Source organism: Lissotriton vulgaris, chromosome 10 (genome assembly GCF_964263255.1).
Source record: "Lissotriton vulgaris chromosome 10, aLisVul1.2, whole genome shotgun sequence".
Lineage (NCBI taxonomy): Eukaryota > Metazoa > Chordata > Amphibia > Caudata > Salamandridae > Lissotriton > Lissotriton vulgaris.
The window spans coordinates 425,093,599-425,118,121 of NC_141698.1; the positions used below are offsets into that span (position 1 = coordinate 425,093,599).

General features: G+C 45.7%; 1 protein-coding gene across 2 annotated transcripts in view; it reads right to left on the reverse strand.

Annotated features, from left to right (window-relative positions):
• The window catches only part of ABCA3 (ATP binding cassette subfamily A member 3), a 642,985-nt gene that overhangs the window by 354,924 nt on the left and 263,538 nt on the right, over positions 1-24,523 (reverse strand). For both annotated transcript variants that reach the window (XM_086941282.1, XM_086941283.1), the window contains exons 6-8: positions 10,829-11,100; positions 2,177-2,293; positions 1,739-1,859 (exon numbers count right to left, since the gene is read on the reverse strand). In XM_086941282.1, coding sequence (XP_086797408.1) covers positions 1,739-1,859; positions 2,177-2,293; positions 10,829-11,100 — 510 coding nt within the window. The remainder of the gene's footprint in view (positions 1-1,738; positions 1,860-2,176; positions 2,294-10,828; positions 11,101-24,523) is intronic.

Genomic DNA, 24,523 nt, shown 5'->3' on the forward strand with positions numbered 1-24,523 from the left:
CAATTTCGACCCCCAACCCATCACTCTCAACCTCAACAACCTCAACCAAAAAGCGAACACCAGCCAAACGATCACCATCTGGTCTCAGCTCAGCACTCAGACCACCACAGCCATTGTGTTGTCCATCCACTCCGGGGCACCCACCAACCTCTGCCCCACCATCTCTTCAACCTCGGCAGCAACCTGATCAGCACAGAACTCACCAGCATCCTCAATACCTCCATCTACACAGTAACATTCCCGGATAGATGGAAAAACACAGAGGTCAGACCCCTCCTAAAGAAACCCTCTGCCGACCCCAGCGAACGGAAAAATTTCAGACCGATCTCCCTGCTCCCCTACCCTGCCAAAGTACTCTAGTAGGCCATCAACCTACATCTCAATGAATACCTGGAACTTAACTATAAACATAACGCCTCACAGTCAGGATTCTGGGCCAACCACATCACTGAGACTATGCTGATCACCGCCACAGACACCACAACTCTCCTCTACTGCAGAGAAACTGTGGCTCTGATCCTCCTCGACCTCTCGCAACACCATATTTCACCACACCCTCATCAACCGACTCTACAACACAAGTATACAGCAAAGAGCCCTCAAGTGGATTGCATTTTTCTCACAGGACGCACACACAGTATCAGACTTCCCCCTTTAACCTCTGCACCTAAGTACACCATATGCAGGGCACCCCAAGGATCATCCCTCAGCCCCATCCTGTTCAACATCCACATGACCCCCCTCGTAGACATCCTCAGATGCCACAGACTCAACATAATCTCCTACGCAGACGACACTCAACGTATTCTCTCGCTCACTGAGGACCCCAGCAACCCAAAACTAACTTCTGCAATGCCAAGGCCAACAAAGCCAATTGGATGAGATATAACTGCCTCAAACTCACCTCCAACAAAACAGAAGTACTGATCTTCAGGAAGAACTCCTCTGTATGGGACCACAGCTGGTGGCCAGCAGAGCTCGGACCAACACCCACACCAATAGACCATGCATGTGACCTGGGCATCATCCTCAACAGCCAAATGATCATGAAATTGCAAGTCAACGAAGTCGCCTTCTCCTGCTTCTCTTCCTTCACTTGCTCCGCAGAATTTTTAGTTGGATCTCAATCAACACCAGAAAGATCGTCATGCAGGCCCACGTTACCAGCCGCCTCAACTACGGCAACGCTCTCAACACCAGAATATCCACCCAGCATCTCAGAAAAGTCCAGATCTTACAGAACACCCCAGCCTGACTCATTCTGGACCTCCGCAAATGAACCCACATTACCCCCCCACCTCAGACACCTCCCTATCCAGAAGTGATGCCTCACTGTCCACTCACTCATCTGTCGCAGCCAGAGCCACAACTTCTCCATCATCAACACCAAGTCTTTGAACCACCTGACCCTCCACCCCCCTGGCAGACTTCAGAAAGAATCTCAAGACCTGGCTTTTCGACAGAGACCCAGCACCCTCAGCGCACAGATACCCCTAGGGTCACAGTTTGTGCTGTACAAATGCTTATTGGCTGATTGAGAGGGTAGCATAACATTTTTTATTAACTATACTGTGCAAACCTATTTTGGGTTTATCCTTAGTAAATATACAGCATTTACTGTCAAGGGCTTTCTTTCCTTTACAAATAAACGTGAAGCCAGGACATTCCTGTAAATATTTTTTCTGGGTGGATAGTAGGGGAAAAAGAGGTCTGTGTGAGAACAGTGAATCAAACTCACCCCTGGAGAAGAAGGTGCTGACCATGAAGCTGAAGGAAATGGTGGAGATGGAAAAGATAGCCAGGAATACGAACACCAGGGTGGGGTCGCTGCTGGTTAGCACGGCTCCCTGCTTACTCACCTAAAAACAAAAACAAAACTAAAATACACCAAAAGGTTCTAAATTGAATAAATACCCACACATACTGTGATGCTGATAGTTCTCCCTGTGCCCACCACTAGTACTTTATTGGAGAGCCAGGTTCATTACTGCATACCACTTTTCTAAACACTACCTCCTAGCAAGGTAGAGAGGTAGAATAGAATCTTCACATTTGTCTGAAGAGCACACAGGCATGAATAAACGTTCAACACAGGAACAGAGTAGAGTTACCATAACACAAGGCAAGCTTCACAAACTAATTACAAAGATTCTGGAAGTTGCATATTGGCACTCACCTGGACGCAAAAAAGGATAGTGACGAAGAAGACTGACACCAGCAGGAAGAGAAAGAACATGAGAAACCAGGCACTCCAGTGAAGCCAATTACTAAGGCCCATCATACGCATGTACTCCTGTGAAAGAGAGGAAGAAATATAAATCATTACACTAAGGAGATTGTATGGTCCACCGGCACATTTGCTTTATCTCAGCTTCTCTGGTAAGGAAGACAAGGATGGGTATTTAGTCTTTGGCAAAAGAAGAGGCCCTTCTTTCACCATTACACCAAGAAGGCAGAGCAGCACAAATGACTTGCCTCACATGTGCAATTAGAACAGCCCATGAGGAGCATGTGCTTCTGATTAAGAGGGACTGAAATCAATCATTATATTTATAAGACTGACTGGTACAATAACTCTTGCACACTTAAGTTACAGTGGACCAGCAAATAAAATGGGGAAGCACAGAAGACACTGTACAGCTCAAATGAATTTCCCCACTTCACCAAGTACTGAGGCCTTTTATGCCCATGTGCACCCTGGCAATGGATACACGAGACTCAAATATTACACTCTATAGATTATCTGGTCAACCACATTCCCCAACCCAACTTTATTACTTATCAAAGACCATCAGTCACATGTACTTCTAAAATTCAACATGTTGCAGTGAAGGCCCCGTGCAAAGGAAAGATTTCCAGTCCTATAATATTTGCATTGCCACAGTGTTAGATCAGAATCTGCCAAGAACCAAAGCTAGCCAAGAGCCTTTTATTACGGGGTTCATGGGGGGCTACTGTGGGGGATAGAACTGGGTGGAATGTGGGTGCTGGGTAAGGACTGCAGGGTTGGATGTGCAAGCACAGGGAGCTATGGGCTTAAACAAGGAGCATACAGCACAAATTGTAGTGACTTGGGTAATTTGAGATCAACCAGCCCAGCTACTGGGCCTTTGGCTACAAGGTGATAATTATGGTGAAATTAGGGCTTGGGGTTCAGAAAAGCATTTTTCACCACCTTTTAAAATGTTGCATTGGTGCTGCGCCTCTCCTTCTTTCAACAATTTGGCAAAAGTAGACATCATCTGGTCCAGAACACTATTTGTCACCAAAGTAGTAATTTCTTGCGTGGCATGGAAGTAGTGTGAAAGAAAAAGCTTCCTGGGTTTAAGAACAAACCTCCTCAGGTAAACATCTTAGCTATCTTGTGGCACACTTGGAAAGGTATTCAGGCTCAATTTGACATAATATGCTTGAACCACAGAGCTTAAAGTGCTACATGAGATGTAATTTGCATCCGATCTATGTCTGTGTGCAATTTGCCAATGTATTCCTGATCACTGGCAGTTGCTACTGTTAGATGCTATTTGGCTTCCCTCTCAGCCTTTACATGCTTCTATGACAAGTCATCACTTGTGATGTGTTTAATAAAAAGTTCGTTTGATTTCTCTCCTTCAGCTCCATTCAATGTTCTGCAGCCAGATTTGAATTAAGTTTTTATTTTCACATGCGGAGAGCGAGAGACTACACACCCAGTTGCATTTTCAAAAATAAACACTATTCTCACAGTAGGGCAACTGGGTGGAAAGGAAGGAAGAGAAAACAGACAAAATCTGAAGGACTGTTACTTCCCAAGCCAGCCAAAGTATGCAAAGATATTGAAATAGACGCCTCACTCACAGAATTTACAAACCTGCAAGAGCCAACCCACCTTTAGGCAATGGATCAGTGTCCTGAAGATATTAAGCATGGCCACTGGAATGCTTGTCCTGGAAGGTTCACCAATGGAGTCAGGAATATTGTCTTCATCCGTGTTGATGCTTTAATTGGCTCTGATAAAAAGGAAGAGACCAGCATAGGAGAGCTGAACTTTTTCCTCGTGGAACAAGAGGATTTCTTCTTCTTCCTATGTTGCATTACATGGGAAGTAGTCCGGGGAGATCATTCTCTGTTGTAAGACTTATCTGAAGGGGAGCTGGACAGCTTTGGTGGACATAGGCCAAAAATCAATTGGTCTCACCCTCTGATGCTCTTTGGGTGTATCAAGGAAGAGGAGTCACAAGTCAAGGGTCATGTTTGGATTCTAGACAACATGCACAGATATCCTGTGGACCTGAGGACATTTCAACGCATTTGCAACAGGATTTAAAGCCCAAAACCTTAGGAGATATTTCGCCTGTTCACTGCAGAAAGTTGAAGAATTCTTCTGTGAAGAATCAAGTGTAGGAAGCAGGCTCTCTATATAGTGTACCAAGATGAGGTGCACTGTGCAAAGAATCCAGGAATCCCTTACTAAAGTACTGGGGCTTGCTTTAACAATCCCAAGGTGCTATCAGAGAGGAGTGTTAGGCATTTGTTGCACACACAGTAAATAATGACACACACTCAATAAGAAAATCTGACGCCAACTTACAACAAGCATTTGCAATGCAATAGGTCTCGCAGTTACGAGAGTTTCAGCTATTGGCATTGTAAATAACAATGCCTTTTATTTATGTTTTTTTTAAACAAAAAAAGGCATTATTATTTGCAATGTCAATAGCTCAAACTCACGTAAATGCAAGACTTATTGCATTGCAAATGCTTGTTTCTAGGGTGCAGGGGCCTATTTTTGATGCCAATCCAACCCTGTGCAAACTTATGGCATGTCTTTCAGTCTGAGGCACGAGCCTGGTCCCCAAGTAAGAATGAAGGGTTATCCTCTTCATCAGCAGATGCAGCCAGGCCTGCTATGGGTGGCTGGGAGATGGGGTCAGTACTGCTATGGGAGGCTGAGAGCTCTATAACTTGGCAGCTCTGGGGGTGGCGGGAGAGCTGAGCTGTGAGTGCAGCAGGGAGGGGCGGGAGCGAGGTTGGGGCAGGGCTGGCTCAGGCTGCAGGCGCGGGTGTTGTTGTGCTGCCGGTGGTGTCTGCGGCTAATAGAACTGCTTCCTGGGGCTGCTGCAGTCGTTCAGTGCTGTGAGGGGCTTTCGCGGCGCCTGCAGGCAGCATCACAAGGCCAGGAGTCGGAGAAGTCAAAGCCTTGACAATCTCTTCCCTACTGACGCCACTGGATCTGGCTGGGGACTGAGACACACCGGGTGTACCTGTGGGGGGAGGACACGAGAGCACCAGAGGCAGCCGACAGCTGGGAGGAGTCGCGGCTGGTAGGTGCGTGGCTGCTGCACTCAGCGCTCCTCCGCTAGGGCCCAGGGGGCTGCATTGTTAATGTTTATATACTCGCGACGCCACTTGCCTTGGCTGTTAGTCCGGGTCAGCTGTGGGTGTGTGTGTGTGGGGGGGGGGGGGGGGCGCGAGTCAGTGAACCATCAAGTCCAGCTATGGTTTATCGCTACACGCCCCTGAAGATGGAGGAAACAGATGGTACATCTCCTGCATGCATGAGCTGACACAAACTGCGAAGTCCACGGAAATGCACTCTGACAATCCAAAGTCTAGGGCCCCATAAGACACACAAGCACACGCGGAGAAAAAACAAGCATGTGCCTGCCTTGTAGTATGAGCGAGCGGTGGGAGCGTGAGAGGAGACACCATGCACGTGCACATCGCCTGTCCGTGCGTGCACATGGTTTGTCTCCCTTCGCGCACCAAACCGACAACAATAGTCTCTCCAAGGGGAAGCAGCGCATGCGTTGCGTTTGCTAGGAGAGCCCCAAAAATAACATCTATTTTCACCAAGATCTACAAGATTAGGTACGTACTTTTCGAGTTAGCGATTTTCAGACACCTAGAAAATACAGGTGTCAGATTTGATGCATGAGCCTCGAACGCAGTAACGTTATCCTATAGGAGAAACATACACTGCATAGGGATACTTGCAATCAAGTTCCAGGACTGTTCTTCTGCACTTAAGTAGGAACCATGGTCCTTAGAACCACCAGCAATTTTGGTTTACCTGCTCTGGAGTGTCTGGGTGCAGAGGTGCTGGCCGCACGGGTTGCCTCGAATGCTACCACTGAAGTCTATGGAGCAAGCCTGTAACAGAAATATTTTTTGAGTGGGGACTTGGGGACAAGTCGGTGGGAAAGCAAAAGAGGGACTTGGTTCTAGAGGGTCTCTGGGGCAAGGGTGCACAAATCGGTAGGCTCAGACTGTCTGGGAGGCTCGGGTGCAGAGGTGTTTTGTCCGGCGAGTCACTTACGTTGGAGGCTGTCACATTTGGGTCGACCTGGAGATGGGGACAAAACAGGATAGCAGGGCCACTCTCGACGATGGCATCTCGGGTGCCGACCTGCCATGTTGGTAGGTCGGTCTTGGGGGTGCTGGTGCCCGGGCTGGACAATGAACAATCCTTGGTTGCTGCTAGTGGTCCGGGACCCTGAGTATTGGGGCAGGGCAGCTACTGGGGGTCCTGGCATCTCCAAACTTGGTGAGGAGATGGGTCTGACCTCCTGGAGCACAGTGACCTCTTTTATTGCGGCTGCTGCATAGGTGGACCTGGTGGTCAGCAGATCAGTGAACCAAAAGTTGAGGTCGGTGCTTGAAGGCAAGTGACTCCTCCACTTCGAGGGAGATGCTGGCTGGTTGGCGTAGTGCTGTCAGCCCTCCAAGGCTTATGGAGGATGCACAGCTGCAGGATGAGTCGGGTCTTCGCAATTTTTGAAACAGGGGCAGGCAAGGTTTGGCGCAAAGTTTACAGTCCACAGTTCTTGAGTTTTTTGGCTCTTCTTTGTCCTTCTCCCTCTTTAATCAGGTGAATCTGATCTGAGTTCCTGGGGGCCCCGTAAATACTGAATTTAGGAATGTTAAGGACAGTGAAGGGTAGTAGCCAATGGTCTACTTACCCTTGTGGTCACTACACCCCTGATATGACCACTTTCTGTGAGGAGTGGGCATACCCGGTCCCAGATTTCCTAATTCCACTAAAAGCAAGATGGTGGAATCCTTTTGTGGAGCATATCAGGCAGCCCACCTTAGAGGTGTGACTAGCCTTGTGATGCAACAGGCCTACTAGCGTAGCTAATTTTCTGCCTGCCCTGGTGCCAAACGGGCCTCAGGGCGGGGAGCAATCTACCAGGTTTGGAGGAAGCCAGGGTCACATATTAAAGGCAGCAGGGAATTTGAAGCCCCAGGCATTGCTATGTAAAGTCATCAGCCATCCTGTTGGAGAAGGTGTGAACACCTTCCTCCGGAGCAGGCATTGTTTCTTGCCTCAGATAGTGTGGGCTCTCACCTGTAAGGGGTCTCTGGTGGCAGGTTGGACGAAATCAGTCAGCCAGCACACTAGATAGTGGTAGGTTTTTTAAGGAGCCCTACGGTTGCATGTTATAGTACATCTTGTACTGGCAACATTACAGATTTATTAAGACAAGGTGTTTGAGACCAAACACCATAGGTTCCGTCAAAGCCATCTTGTAGCTGGGGTACTTGAAATGACCAGTGCCCGATACATATACTTAAAATAGCTTCCCTGTTCACTTGTACCATCTAGCAATTTCATTTGACCTCACATGTAATATCATGCACCTTGCCTTAGGCTACAAGGCTTGCTGTAGGGGTGACTCACATATATTAAATGCAGCGACTTTGGCATGGCACACAGTGAGTGTGCCATGTCATGTTTCCACTCATTGTTTGCACCATGACCCGCAGTCTGCAATGGCAGGTTGCATGCAATTTGTAGGGGGTTCCTTACACATGCTGCAGCCTGTAGGGACCCTTTTTGGTACCCATGCCCTAGGTACTAGGGGACCACTTACTAGGGACTGACCAGGGTGCCATAGTGTATGCCAATTGCGTTACAATTAGATGGTTTTACCTTGTTTTAGGGAAAGAGCACAGACACTGGGGCCTGGTTAGCCGGGACCCAGTGCACATCGGTCAAAAAACAGCAGTGCCAGTGGAAAAAAGGTGGAGTGACCATGACAAAAAGGGGAACTTTCTTACATCAAGAAGTCTGTACCCATATTGAAGAGGGTGTTGATTTGCAGCTGTGGCCAAGAGGCTCCACATGGAGAGAGCGGAGAGCTACTGCTTTGGAAAAATATTGTAGCTCTATGCTGGTGCCTGGAGGATATTCATAAAAGTGAGTAAACTGGGAATAAGTAGCCATTAGAAATTCTAGCTCAGGGTAATATGTCTTTATCTGTAACCCAAGCTCGGGGGAAATAGCTTACTGATTCAACTAATGAAAGAAAATCCACAATGGCCTTGAGTAAGAGAATTAACTGCACAGGGCCAGGAGAAGAACAGGATTGCCCAGCTGACTGAAGCCTTCAAAGTAGGCATTTTAGGGGAGTGAAAGGCAGAAAAGAAAAATGCTTTGCAGGCAAGCAGGGTAGAATTACAAAGAAGTAACTGAAAGAGCTACAGATTAAGGACTTCTAATTGTGGTCACTTCCAAGAAGGGTGAGCCTTCTCTGTTTCTAGATCATTCCGAAGATAAACAGTGTTCTTTCCTCTTCACCATTGTTTTTGGTAGTTGGGTCATTTTGGATGCATCCAGTTGTCACCATTGCAGAAAATTCTGAAAAGTCTCCTGGCCCCTCCCATTCTGGATATACCTGCATTCAAAGTCATGGTTGCCCAGTGTCCCTAAAACCAAGGTCCCAATTTTTATACATCGGCCTGTGAATTTTGTGCTCCTCGGCCAACTGCAAATCATTTCCATGATCATCCAGTACTAAGAAAAAGGCTATTTAAATTAAGTACCCTTAAGGACTTGGGAAGGAGAGAGTGTGTCAGGGAGTGTGAGTGTGTGAGACAGAGTGTGTGAGAGGGAGTGTGTGAGTGAGAGTGTGAGAGAGAGTGTGTGAAAGAGAGTGTGTGAGTGAGAGTGTGTGAGTGAGAGTGTGTGAGTGAGAGTGTGTGAGAGTGAGAGAGAGAGAGAGAGTGTGTGTGTGTGTGTGTGTGTGTTAGTTATTTGTCACAAAACTTTAGATTTATCCACTGTGATGAGCAGATGAAGGTCAGATATGCCCCAATATGCAACATCACAGACTTGTAAATAGATCCTAAAAAGAATAACTTATTAATCTAATAAGAATGCAGAAGTGCTTGGATACTAATAGTAAAAGACATTAACTGCAACTTTGGGGACCACTTCCTTCGACTCCAAGAACCATCCTCATAAACGCAATATCTTTTACTTAAAATCTACTTATATGTAGGTGTGGGTTATAAATGGAGATGAAATAGATTTGATCATTGTGGAATCCTACCTGGAACATATGATTGAGACTTTAATGGCTCTTGGCAGCCCCTAAAATGTATTTAGGTGTAAGCTTGTTAGACAGAATGGAATACTGGTACATTTTATAATTCATACCTTTGTTCAGGAAGCTTACAAATCAGCAGATTGCCAGAAGGCATTTAAGTCTATAAAATGAGGGCCATCTGAATAGGATTTAGTAGGCCTAGAATTGTACTTGACTTTGTTTTAACATGTGCCCTGTACAGTGGAAATAAATGTTTTCACAAGGATAAACGGACACAATGTCATGCCAAAAGAAACTCTGCTGATCACTGCCTGAAGAGGGGTTAGCCTCTTCCAGATAAGGAAATGTACTATTATGCAGCATCTTTCGGAAAAATTACTATCTTCTGCTACATGATAATATTTAATAGCGATTGTTAAAAAATACAAGTTGAAGCACACTGTCCTTCCAGAACTTGAGGCAATTTCACAATCCAAGCTTTTTTCTGCCTTACCCCCCAAAAAAACAAGGCTAAGTTCTGATCTGTCTGTGCTGCTTTATTTGCAAAACTTGCAACTACATGAAAAGGAGCTTTTCTGGCTCATTCATCTATGGAGAAACATGATCCTAAATCCTGGGAAATCTATTAATGGTCTGCAAAGCAGCAAATATTAAAGTCAGGCAGCCGTTTAGCATGAGTGTTGTGAAATCTTTTCAGAACTCCAATGAGAATTTCTGGCTTTGCTCACTTTTTGCTTTCGAATTTTTCAGTATCTTAGTTGCAAATGCCAGATGAGCCCAGATAGGCCTGCACTGAGGAGCAACATCAATTCATTATAAAAAACACAATTTCTAAAAAGGTGTATTCCAGTTAATTATTCTAAATAGAGGGAGAAAGTGGGATTCAAATAGATGCTGAGGAATGGAAGGGGCCCGATGGCTCATACATTGTATTTCAATAAGAACCAACAAAATACATGCATACAGATTAGGAATGTGTATAGATGAACTGCATATACAGTGTACTGAAATGTGTGTGTATGAGACATGGGAAGTTTTAGGTGTTTTACATCTCAAATAAAAGTGTCAACCTAGGATATGGCTAGGCTTAAAAGTACATTAAGATGTGTGCCTTAACATAACAGGCATTTCTATATTCCGCACATTCACCCCAATGGATTCTCTTGGTTCTATTGACATATAAGAGATGTTCATTGTTACTATACTCAGGGCTACTCATTTTACCTGCCTCAGAAAGATGAAAAGCTTACTAGACCTGCTGAGAATTGAACATGTGACATGGGGCCAGGCAGTGTTTCCCGCAATGGTTGTATTACACCCATGCCAGCCAGATGCAAATCAAATTTTGAAAGTCATGAACACAAGATGGAGAGACAATGAAGAGTAATTTCTAGATGATGCTGTAAATATATATTTCCCAAACGATTTGGATAGGATATAAGGTTTTTAAAGAAATCCATTTTAAAGTATAAAGAACAAAGAAGAAAAATGTGCTGCTCTGAGAGACTAACTACCTTAAGCTTCTTTTCCTTTTCGTGTACCACAGCACGGACAATGTTCAAAGAGGTATATGTGAAGCTCAGCATGATCAGCAAAGGCAGCTGGTTTTGGATGGCTAGAAGGAAGAGGTCATTAACATAGGGAGGGTAGGGAAAACGTCTCACTGCCACTCTCATCTGAGCGAGAAGAGAAGCAACTGAGGCATTTGCACTGGCATTGGTTTGCTGATGGATAATGGCTCTGTTCACCGTGTGTTGCACAGCCAGGAATCCTTCTCTGATGTAGCCTAGGAAAAAAAAAAGGGGGAAAAAATGATTGCAATGGTCCAGACAGTCTCTGTTAATAGACGCAAGCATAAAAATCAAGGCGAGTACTGAAATATACAACACAGGTCGCACAAGTTTATATATTTGCACAAAACGTTGACTGTCTCCTCAAAAACAAATTGTATGGTGGGATGTGCCTAGAGCTATAATAAAGTGGGATCAAACTTCTCCCATTCTTCCTTAACCCTTACTTCTTTGTACTTGCATTGGTAAAGCCCCAACCCAACAGATATTCTAACAACATATACATTGGATTGTACAATGACAAAGACTACCTTTTTCACCAAAATGAGTTCTCAAATAGTAAAATCTTTCAGATACTTGACATTTTAAATGATTGGAAATTAACCTATGACTGCACCAATGAAAGCAAACTCAAACTCATATGCTGTACATACTTCCAACAGCTAGTGTTGGGCTCGGATGTGTACAACTTGTTTTCTTCTAAAGATGTCTTCGAGTCACAGGAACAGGTGATTGCACTTATCAGTGGTAATATGTAAGGGCATTGTCTCCATTGTTAGACAGTTTTTTTCCCTGCACAGAGGGCTTGACTGGAAAAAGGAGCATATAGATGCTGTAAACGATGACCATGCAAAGTAGAAAGTATCAATATGAGAAAAAAAGGAAGCAAGAGTATCTGCAACAACCGCAAGTGTCCAGAAAGGAGCATGGAATGTATGTGAACCAATAGCACTACATGCCAGGAACAGATGCTTACAAGGTAAGTAACATTTTCAGTATGTGGCATGTGCAGCTGTAGATACACATGCTGTGCATAGACTGTAAAGCAATCATCCAACAGCAGTGGCTCAGCTGAGGGTGTAGCAGAAGAAGAGTGGAATAGTGTATGTAGAATAGCCTGGCCAACTCTAGCTTGTTGTCAGGACATTCACTCAGTAGTACTTAGTAAAAGTGTAAGGAGTGGACCAGGTAGCTGCTTTACAGTTGTTAGGTAGCAGAGTGTTACCTAAACAAAAAACACAGAAGCCGTTTTCTTCCAATAGAATGAGGTCTGGGAGGAGCAGGCAGAGACACTTTAGCATAACAAGTCTGAATGCACTTGATAAGCCAACGTGCAACCCCTGCCTTAGAAATGGCACTCCTCTTATGCGGCGTTGAGTAGCACACGAATAGCTGCTGCGCTTTAAGAAATGGTTTTGTTCTGTCAATGTAGTACATCAAGGCTCTTTTGGCATTTAGAGTATGTAAAACGAGTTCCGCTACAGACTATGACTGGGGAAAGAAGACTGGCAACTCAATTGTCTGATTAAGGTGGAAGCTAAAGACCACCTTAGGGAGGAATTTGGGATTGGGTCTGCGAACCACCCTATCATAATGACCCTGGAAGAATGTTTCTTCCCGTGTAAGAGCATGCATCTCACTCACTCATCTAAGTTAAGTGATGGCTACAAGGCAAGCTACTTTCCACAACAGACATTGTAACAGGAAAGTGTGAAATGGCTTGGAAAGAGGGCCCATGAACCTAGTAAGAATGATGTTAAGATTCCACATCGGTGCAGGAAGCGTTCTCCGTGCAATAACTCATTTAATGCCTTTCATGAAAGCCGTAATTACTGGCACTCTGAAGAGCAAGGTTTGTTACTTATTCTGTAGGTAGGCAACCACAGCAGCGAGATGCAACCGAATGGAATTGTAGGCAAGGCCTGACATCTAGAGGTGTAGGAGGTAACAGGTAATGTCTTGTACAGATGATGCAAGCAGATTGATATGTTTGGAAAGGCAATTGTGCACAAAACATTTCCATTTGGATGGATAACAGGCCAGGGTGGTAGGCCTGCGCGCTAGACATACACTCCTCCTGGAGAGAGGTTACTAAACTCTAAGACCTCAGCAGGCAAATTACAAGGTTGAGCTGTTGAGGATTGGGGTGCCGGAGAGTGCCATGATTTTGTGTAAGAAGAACCGGCCTGTTGGGGAGTTTTTCATGGGGACAAGAGAGCTCTAGCAGGGTGGAGTACCATGGCTGGCGTGTCCAGGTCGAACCCATTAAGATGAGAGTAAGGGATATTTGCCTCAGTTTGCGGACTGCAAATGGTAGAAGTAGGAGATGTGGAAAAGCATAGGCAAATATCCAGGATAAGTTAATCCATTGTGAATTGTCCATGGACTGTAGGTGTGGTAACCTGGCGGCAAAGTGTGGGCATTTTCAACACTCGCAGATAGATCTGTATGAGGATGCCCCCACCACTGAAAGTACGGGAGTTCCCACTGTCAAGGTCAGTAATAAAGTTGTCCACCCAAGAAATGTGCTGGAGAAGTAGATGAACTCTGTGATGTCCTGCCCATCGCCAAATGCTCTTGGCTACTGCTGAGCGGAATATGTGCCCCCTTGTTTCTGTAAAAAACATGGCAGTCGTGATGTCTGTGCATACTAAGACTGTCTTGTTTTGGATGAGAGGGCCGAATGTCCAAATGCCGAGCTGAATAGTTAACAGTTCCACTTGGTTGATGTGAAGGGACTGTTGGGCACTTTCCCTAAACGGTGAGGTGGCTGAGGTACTCACCTCAGCCTGTGATTGAAGTGTCCATGGTGACAGCGACCAGCGAAATCGGGTCAAGGAATAGTCACCCTTGCAATAGGTTGTGTGTTTTCCACCACTGCAGAGCGACATGCACGGCTCCCCACCAACACTAGATCCTCTAGATGAACCTCTACCTGACACCACTGTGCTGCTAGGCACTCCTACAACGGGCGCTTGTGCAACCTGGCATGGGGGACTATGGATATGCAAGATGCCATCATTCCTAGCAAGCACATCACTGTTCTGACGGTTTCCTAGCGATCTGGATGAAATAGAGGCAGTAAGATTTGGAATGCTTCTACCCTTGCAGGAATAAATTACAGAATTCCACATGCATTTTCATGCCTTAGGTCCTCCATCATTTAAACAAACGTGTCTTTAACATGCATTTGTTCTGCATGCCAGTCGTTTTAACGACTTGCCTTAGGGGGTGGCGCTGGATATTGGAATACCTTAATTTACTAGTCCAACTCCTGATGGCGCAACAGTAGGCAAGGTGTTGGGCATAAATCCATTACCACTCCACCATTGCGCCCTCCTAAAGCAAGTCGTTGTAACTACTTGCGTGCAAAAGGAATGCGTGCTAAAGACTCATTTGGTCTGTTGACGGTGCTGTGAAGGCAAAGCGCGATTCCGGCTCTGTCCTAAAGGCCGTTTCCCCCCACAGGAGGGGGGGTAATCCTTTCCCACCCGTGCGCCCAATATGGCCCTGAGAAAGAGCTGAACTTGAAGAGGCTGGAAGTGGGACGTGGTGCAGTTGATGGTAAAACCTCGACTGTGCAAGGTGTGTATAGTGGTCTGCATATGCACTAGACTAGGCATTGTTGGTGCATGGTGCTCTTGATCAGCCAGTCGTCCAAGTAAGGAAACAAGAGGATGCCTCTCCTCCGAAGAGGAGCTGCTACCATGATCAGACATTTAGTAAAGACCCTCGGAACCGTGGTAACCCTTACATGGGAGCACTTTGAACTAGAAATATTGTCCAGTTACCACGAACCTCGGGTATCTTTGATGAGCTGGGCAAATGGGGATGTGAAAGTACGTGTCCTTCAGATCAAGGGCAGTCATGAAGTCGCCTTGTTGCAGCAGAGGAATGACATCCGGTAGAGTCACCATATGGAAGTGCTCCAACAGAATGTATTTGTTAAGAGGTCCGAGGATGGGTATGAGGCAGCCATCCTTTTTAGGGATAAGGAAGAACAGGGAGTACACCTCTCCCTTTTCAGCAGTGCAATGGCCAAACTGGCGCCATGGCTCCTTTAATAATTAGGGGGGGATGTTGAGTGGTGATTGAAATGGGTTGAAAACAGTACCCCTTCTGCATAATGTCTTTTTTTTTTCTTTTTTTTTTTAGGACTTGGTAATGAGCCACAAGTCCTAAGATGCCTATCACCACATCCTTATTGATGCAGTGGCGGCTGCAAATCAGAGCTCAGCAGGAGATCTGTCAGCACTTCTGATCTTCCGCAGCAGGAAATCTACAACATTTTTGAGCAATAATTGATCAAAAACTACTTAATTAATTTACACCAAATCACAAAAAGCACTCTTTCTGGACCAAAATCAAGCGCTCTTCTAAATTGTGAGTAAATCCATTCAGCAGTTTCGGCTGTAGCTGTGTCTAAAGTTTCTATGGAAAAATGAATGGCGAAAAGACGTTTTGGGGGTCAGCACCTTTTTCTCGACCCGGCTTGATTGATCCCCCTGAAACTTTCCAGGAAGTAGCTAAGAAAAAAATTATTTGGGAAAGTTTTTTGAAGATTTGTTAAATGTCGTCAAAGATATAAGCAAACCAAAAAATTACTTTTCTTTAGAAACACAATCCTAACTATAACTACCCAATGGCAACCGCTGTGGTAACTTCACTCATGGTGACCCCACTTCTCTCACAACCTCTACTTCTTTCCTCTGTCTGTTTCCACCCAATCACTTGTCCCTTCACTTGTTCTCTCACTGTCATATGCCCAACCACACTCATTCAAAGGCCACAGGAAATTCCAGATAAAAACCTATTTCGAAATCAACTGAAAACTCGCTTGTTCTCGAGCATCTCAAACCCTTTCTCTCAGGCCATAACTTTCTTTCTCAACCATGTAAGAGAGACTGACTTTTCCATTACTGCATCATTTCTCAGGTACAGGGGAAATGTTAGTCTACTGCAGAAGTAAACTTGAGTGGTTGCCTACTCACAAGAACAAGGGTTCATCTAAAGGACTACTCCATACCTTTCAGCAAGAACCCACCATTATTTATAAGTTTATATAGCGCTAGTTAGTCCTGTGGGTATCAGAGCACTTTACAGAGACTAGTGAAAACATGGTATAAGGATACACAAAGAGAAGGGCATAAAATAAACATTTTAACCCCTTCTGTGCTGCGCGGATTTTCCCCCGGTGCTGAACGTTCCATTGGGCCTATGGAACCATGACGGAACGGCTCCGTCATAAGCACAGGCCACCTTATGCTCATGACGGAACCGTTCCGTCATGAGCATGGAAGGGGTTAAGACAGAATACATTAGAGAGGAGAGTGATAGGTTAGGTAGGTGAAACAGTCAAATGACCACCAATCATTGATGGTCTAGATCACAGCTTTCCAAACTGTGTGGCGCGACACGTTACCGTGTCGCGCCCCATGCGTAGGTGTGTCACGCAATCAGCATGCTGTTCAGATCACCCCCGCGCGGGCCTTCCAGCAACAGGCAGAGTGGCGCAGCAGGGGCTCAGTAATGATTAACAACAAAGCCTTATTAGCACATTAAATAGTCTTTTAAAGACCTGTGAAGTGTTCGGGTGCGGCTGTGTGTGTGCCCGGGAGCCGTTTGAGCCAGGGCTGACACACATGACGGAAGGGGGCTGGGGGGGGGGGGGGGGGGGGGGGGGGGAATTCATTTGTGGATAGTCCATTTGGCAAAGGGTCCTTCAATGGGTGAATACGGTGGGTTATTGGGTCCAGGGGGTTGGCCTTGGGTTTGGGGGAGCCCCGGGATTGCTGTGCATTGGAAAGAAAAGCTGCCAAGAAGCCCTATAGAAGCTTTCACATTTACATCATTCTGCACGCTGCGGCTTATAACCTTACGAAAACAAAAACAAACAATTCAGTTCAATGGAGAATGCCCTTGTGAGCCATGGGCATGTAGGAGTGCGGGGGAGGGGGTGGGAAGGGGCGCTGCGCACCACCAATACAGGAAAATATTAAAACAATATAAGAATTAAAGCAACATTTTTTCTTCTTTGTCAGAGACCCTTATGAAACCCGCAGAATAGATTGGTCAGGGGGAGAGGGAGGGAGTGAGACAGAGAAGGAGGGAGTGAGACAGAGAGAGCTGTTGAGGATTGGGGTGCCGGAGAGTGCCATGATTTTGTGTAAGAAGAACCGGCCTGTTGGGGAGTTTTTCATGGGGACAAGAGAGCTCTAGCAGGGTGGAGTACCATGGCTGGCGTGTCCAGGTCGAACCCATTAAGATGAGAGTAAGGGATATTTGCCTCAGTTTGCGGACTGCAAATGGTAGAAGTAGGAGATGTGGAAAAGCATAGGCAAATATCCAGGATAAGTTAATCCATTGTGAATTGTCCATGGACTGTAGGTGTGGTAACCTGGCGGCAAAGTGTGGGCATTTTCAACACTCGCAGATAGATCTGTATGAGGATGCCCCCACCACTGAAAGTACGGGAGTTCCCACTGTCAAGGTCAGTAATAAAGTTGTCCACCCAAGAAATGTGCTGGAGAAGTAGATGAACTCTGTGATGTCCTGCCCATCACCAAATGCTCTTGGCTACTGCTGAGCGGAATATGTGCCCCCTTGTTTCTGTAAAAAACATGGCAGTCGTGATGTCTGTGCATACTAAGACTGTCTTGTTTTGGATGAGAGGGCCGAATGTCCAAATGCCGAGCTGAATAGTTAACAGTTCCACTTGGTTGATGTGAAGGGACTGTTGGGCACTTTCCCTAAACGGTGAGGTGGCTGAGGTACTCACCTCAGCCTGTGATTGAAGTGTCCATGGTGACAGCGACCAGCGAAATCGGGTCAAGGAATAGTCACCCTTGCAATAGGTTGTGTGTTTTCCACCACTGCAGAGCGACATGCACGGCTCCCCACCAACACTAGATCCTCTAGATGAACCTCTACCTGACACCACTGTGCTGCTAGGCACTCCTACAACGGGCGCTTGTGCAACCTGGCATGGGGGACTATGGATATGCAAGATGCCATCATTCCTAGCAAGCACATCACTGTTCTGACGGTTTCCTAGCGATCTGGATGAAATAGAGGCAGTAAGATTTGGAATGCTTCTACCCTTGCAGGAATAAATTACAGAATTCCACATGCATTTTCATGCCATAGGTCCTCCATCATTTAAACAAACGTGTCTTTAACATGCATTTGTTCTGCATGCCAGTCGTTTTAACGACTTGCCTTAGGGGGTGGCGCTGGATATTGGAATACCTTAATTTACTAGTCCAACTCCTGATGGCGCAACAGTAGGCAAGGTGTTGGGCATAAATCCATTACCACTCCACCATTGCGCCCTCCTAAAGCAAGTCGTTGTAACTACTTGCGTGCAAAAGGAATGCGTGCTAAAGACTCATTTGGTCTGTTGACGGTGCTGTGAAGGCAAAGCGCGATTCCGGCTCTGTCCTAAAGGCCGTTTCCCCCCACAGGAGGGGGGGTAATCCTTTCCCACCCGTGCGCCCAATATGGCCCTGAGAAAGAGCTGAACTTGAAGAGGCTGGAAGTGGGACGTGGTGCAGTTGATGGTAAAACCTCGACTGTGCAAGGTGTGTATAGTGGTCTGCATATGCACTAGACTAGGCATTGTTGGTGCATGGTGCTCTTGATCAGCCAGTCGTCCAAGTAAGGAAACAAGAGGATGCCTCTCCTCCGAAGAGGAGCTGCTACCATGATCAGACATTTAGTAAAGACCCTCGGAACCGTGGTAACCCTTACATGGGAGCACTTTGAACTAGAAATATTGTCCAGTTACCACGAACCTCGGGTATCTTTGATGAGCTGGGCAAATGGGGATGTGAAAGTACGTGTCCTTCAGATCAAGGGCAGTCATGAAGTCGCCTTGTTGCAGCAGAGGAATGACATCCGGTAGAGTCACCATATGGAAGTGCTCCAACAGAATGTATTTGTTAAGAGGTCCGAGGATGGGTATGAGGCAGCCATCCTTTTTAGGGATAAGGAAGAACAGGGAGTACACCTCTCCCTTTTCAGCAGTGCAATGGCCAAACTGGCGCCATGGCTCCTTTAATAATTAGGGGGGGATGTTGAGTGGTGATTGAAATGGGTTGAAAACAGTACCCCTTCTGCATAATGTCTTTTTTTTTTCTTTTTTTTTTTAGGACTTGGTAATGAGCCACAAGTCCTAAGATGCCTATCACCACATCCTTATTGATGCAGTGGCGGCTGCAAATCAGAGCTCAGCAGGAGATCTGTCAGCACTTCTGATCTTCCGCAGCAGGAAATCTACAACATTTTTGAGCAATAATTGATCAAAAACTACTTAATTAATTTACACCAAATCACAAAAAGCACTCTTTCTGGACCAAAATCAAGCGCTCTTCTAAATTGTGAGTAAATCCATTCAGCAGTTTCGGCTGTAGCTGTGTCTAAAGTTTCTATGGAAAAATGAATGGCGAAAAGACGTTTTGGGGGTCAGCACCTTTTTCTCGACCAGGCTTGATTGATCCACCTGAAACTTTCCAGGAAGTAGCTAAGAAAAAAATTATTTGGGAAAGTTTTTTGAAGATTTGTTAAATGTCGTCAAAGATATAAGCAAACCAAAAAATTACTTTTCTTTAGAAACACAATCCTAACTATAACTACCCAATGGCAACCGCTGTGGTAACTTCACTCATGGTGACCCCACTTCTCTCACAACCTCTACTTCTTTCCTCTGTCTGTTTCCACCCAATCACTTGTCCCTTCACTTGTTCTCTCACTGTCATATGCCCAACCACACTCATTCAAAGGCCACAGGAAATTCCAGATAAAAACCTATTTCGAAATCAACTGAAAACTCGCTTGTTCTCGAGCATCTCAAACCCTTTCTCTCAGGCCATAACTTTCTTTCTCAACCATGTAAGAGAGACTGACTTTTCCATTACTGCATCATTTCTCAGGTACAGGGGAAATGTTAGTCTACTGCAGAAGTAAACTTGAGTGGTTGCCTACTCACAAGAACAAGGGTTCATCTAAAGGACTACTCCATACCTTTCAGCAAGAACCCACCATTATTTATAAGTTTATATAGCGCTAGTTAGTCCTGTGGGTATCAGAGCACTTTACAGAGACTAGTGAAAACATGGTATAAGGATACACAAAGAGAAGGGCATAAAATAAACATTTTAACCCCTTCTGTGCTGCGCGGATTTTCCCCCGGTGCTGAACGTTCCATTGGGCCTATGGAACCATGACGGAACGGCTCCGTCATAAGCACAGGCCACCTTATGCTCATGACGGAACCGTTCCGTCATGAGCATGGAAGGGGTTAAGACAGAATACATTAGAGAGGAGAGTGATAGGTTAGGTAGGTGAAACAGTCAAATGACCACCAATCATTGATGGTCTAGATCACAGCTTTCCAAACTGTGTGGCGCGACACGTTACCGTGTCGCGCCCCATGCGTAGGTGTGTCACGCAATCAGCATGCTGTTCAGATCACCCCCGCGCGGGCCTTCCAGCAACAGGCAGAGTGGCGCAGCAGGGGCTCAGTAATGATTAACAACAAAGCCTTATTAGCACATTAAATAGTCTTTTAAAGACCTGTGAAGTGTTCGGGTGCGGCTGTGTGTGTGCCCGGGAGCCGTTTGAGCCAGGGCTGACACACATGACGGAAGGGGGCTGGGGGGGGGGGGGGGGGGGGGTGGGGGGGGGGGGAATTCATTTGTGGATAGTCCATTTGGCAAAGGGTCCTTCAATGGGTGAATACGGTGGGTTATTGGGTCCAGGGGGTTGGCCTTGGGTTTGGGGGAGCCCCGGGATTGCGGTGCATTGGAAAGAAAAGCTGCCAAGAAGCCCTATAGAAGCTTTCACATTTACATCATTCTGCGGCTTATAACCTTACGAAAACAAAAACAAACAATTCAGTTCAATGGAGAATGCCCTTGTGAGCCATGGGCATGTAGGAGTGCGGGGGAGGGGGTGGGAAGGGGCGCTGCGCACCACCAATACAGGAAAATATTAAAACAATATAAGAATTAAAGCAACATTTTTTCCTCTTTGTCAGAGACCCTTATGAAACCCGCAGAATAGATTGGTCAGGGGGAGAGGGAGGGAGTGAGACAGAGAAGGAGGGAGTGAGACAGAGAGGGAGGAAGACAGGGAGAGAGAGTGAGACAGAGGGAGACAGACAGGGAGGGAGACAGAGAGAGTGAGACAGACAGAGGGAGACGGAAGGAGAGAGAGTGAGACAGACAGGGAGATGGAGGGAGACAGGGAGAGGGAGTGAGACAGAGGGGGAGGGAGGGAGGGAGGGAGACAGAGAAGGAGGGAGTGAGACAGAGAGGGAGGAAGACAGAGAGAGAGAGTGAGACAGAGGGAGACAGACGGGGAGGGAGACAGAGAGAGTGAGACAGAGAGAGTGAGACAGAGGGAGACGGAGGGAGAGAGAGTGAGACGGAGGGAGACAGTCAGAGGGAGAGGGAGTGAGACAGAGAGGGAGGGAGTGAGACAGAGGGAGGGAGACAATCGGAGGGAGAGGGAGTGAGACAGAGGGAGGAAGACAGACAGGCAGGGAGACAGAGAGGGAGTGAGACAGAGAGGGAGGGAGGGAGGGAGACAGTCGGAGGGAGACAGATGGAGGGAAAGGCCACCTCCGCCACTGATCCCTCACTAGTAGCCTTTACCAGTGCGCCTCAAGTCTCTATAACCACTGTCTTTCAGATTTCTATGTCTGACAGCTGTCGAATAGTCCTACTTTTATGTCGATGGTTAGTGCAAACCGTACTCCTACTTCTATGTGGCAAGAATAGGCTTGAGTGTTGTGTTGAAAAGCAAACCGAGCTGAAGCCAGGATACTAGCTCAAAAGTGTGGCCATGAAGAGCAGAGTTTTACGAGACAGAATTCCTCCAAGAACATTCAACATTTTAGGATTCTAGACCACAGAGATTTAGCCTAGTGCCGAAACTGGTGAGCTAGTGATCTGGAACTTTTGGTTTTAATTCCAGCTCTGGCACTTGACTTTAAAATGTGTGATTCTGGGCAAATTAGTTGACCTCACTGTGCATAAAATTGTAAATATGTGTGGAATGTAACGCGATTGTAAATATATCAAATGTAATATCATAAATGTGCAAATCTCTTGTTCATGCTCTGTTACCAACCATGTGGGTTTTCTGCAGATCCATACAAACATACGTACATTATCTGGGTGTGGATGTGTGTGGGGGTGGTGGTGTGTGGGGGTGTGTGTGGGGTTGTGTGTGTGTGGGTGTGTGTGGGTGTGTGTGTGGGGGGGTGTGGGGGTGTGGGGGGGTGTGGGTGTGTGTGTGTGGGGGGTGTGTGTGGGTGGGGGTGTGGGGGGGGGTTGTGTGTGTGGGGGGTTGTGTGTGTGTGGGGTTGTGTGTGTGAGGTTATTCTTAAGGCATTTGTGGGGCCTAATAGACATATACTTAGTGTTTACATGATTTATTTCCAAGCCTTTTAGTTTGCAGTGTTCGTCAAGCTTCTTCAGCAAATTTTGCAGGCCCTAGGGTGTTTGTGACAACAAATTAGTATCATCTGCAAATGTCAATGCGCAAATATGGTTCCCTCCTAGATTTGGGGAGTCGTGTTGAGACTTTTGTAGGAACTCGACCATGTCATTAACGTATAAGAGGAATAAGGTTGGCGCAAGGACGCACCCCTGGCGCACACCTCTCTTGACTGGTATTTCGTCTGTGAGTTCCCCCCCTTTACCCCAGCGGACATTTGCGAACTTGTCTTCATGAAGCCTAATCAGCTGGACCAGAATATCTTTTGGTACCCCCTGTTGCATCAGGTTTATCTATAACAGAATTTCTATGAATTGAATCAAATGCGGCCTTTAAATCAATAAAGGCCACATACAAATGACCAGATCTTAGCCTTGTGTATTTCCAGGCTATAGTTAGAAGCCTGAACACTTGATCTATGGTGCTTGTTCTCTTTCTATGGCCCGCCTGGCACGGGGACAGTACTTCATTTTCGGTCATCCAGTCATTTAACTTATCTAGGATCTGTTTGGAGTAAACCTTTTGCATTATATCTATCAAGTTGATAGGCCTATAATTAGCGGGATCGTCCCTACTACCCTTCTTATTTATCGGGACGATCTCCGCACCCTTCCAAGATGCAGGGATGGGCTCGCCTCTGCTAATTGCATTGCGTAAGAGGTTGATGTAGGGGGCCCACACCTCCGAGGCATGTTTAAAAAGGTCTCTGGGAATTTTTTCAGGGCCAGGAGCTTTAGATGGCTTAATAGCAGCTATGGCCAACGTTGTATCTTCTATACTAAAGTATAGAGGTTCAATCTCATTTGCCATCATTAAATCTTCAATAATACCTAAGTGATCTCTAGCTGGCATCCCTGGACATGCATATAGTTGAGCAAAATGTCTATACCATGTATTTGGGTCGAAATTATAATCCTGGGCCGGGTTGCTTATCTTGCTACCATTAGCAATAATCCGCCAGAATAAAGTTTGATCACCTGTCTTCGCAGCAGCTATCAAATCCTCCCAGCAGGCATCCTCCCAATTCCTACGAGCTACTTTCAGTACATTGTTGTACACTTTTATTTCTTGCCTAATTAACTCTGTCTCTTTAGATTGCAGAGCTTTAATTAAGCGTTTTTTTGCCTCTGCACAATCTTCAGTAAACCATGGATTAGACAACAGCGTATTATTGCTATTGGGGGCTTTCCCTTTCGCAGCTTGGGTATGATAGGGTTTTACATTTTCTACCAGCATCTAGTGGATCTGAGTAATTAATATGGCATCCAAATTCTTATTTAAAAAGAAAGATAAAATATCACTAAAAATATTATAAATAAAAGTGAGGGGTTCAAGTTTTTCCAGTATCGATGAATATTTTACTGCCCTTCTGTTGTTACTCACTATGGGCTGTATGACCTCTGTGCCCAGACCTTGTTGGATCAGGAAGTATTTCCCTTCAAGAACTAAACATAATGGAAAGTGATCACTTTCTCTCCTAGTATCAACTTTAAAATCATGCACATAAGCCCAATATGCAGCACTTATCATTATGTAATCTATGCAGTATGACGAATGAACCCTTGAGAAAGTATTTGAACATGCAAGATCTGAGGGGCATCTGCCATTGCAAGACCATAGTCCTTTCTCTATAGTGAAATTGAGTAGCTGCAGTGCAGAGACAGTGCACCCCATGGTCTTTTTTGTTCTCAGTAACGGAATACCCATTGCTAGGTCTTCCTCTTCAAAAATAGTATCCAGTTCAGTTAATGATTCGTAGCAACAATTAAAATCGCCACCAATTATAATGGTCCATTAGGTTTTAGAATCAATGATTCCTTCAAGGTGGTGGAATAATAGTGATTCTTTTGAGCGCTCTCTCGGTCTTATATATATATAGCAAATAAATATAACCTGGACTTGTTTGGGAATTTTATACTTAATCCTAGTATATCATCTGTATCTGTGGGTAGGATTTCTATGGATACATTTATGTGGGTTTTAATCCATATCAGGAGGCCACCTGAGGGTCTTCCTCTATTTGATTGTAGGGCCTCAATACTAAATGTTCTGTAACCCACTTTGTATAAGGCTTCCATCGCCCAGGTCTCTTGAAAAAGACAGAGATCAAAATTATCTATAAAATCCTGCCAGTCA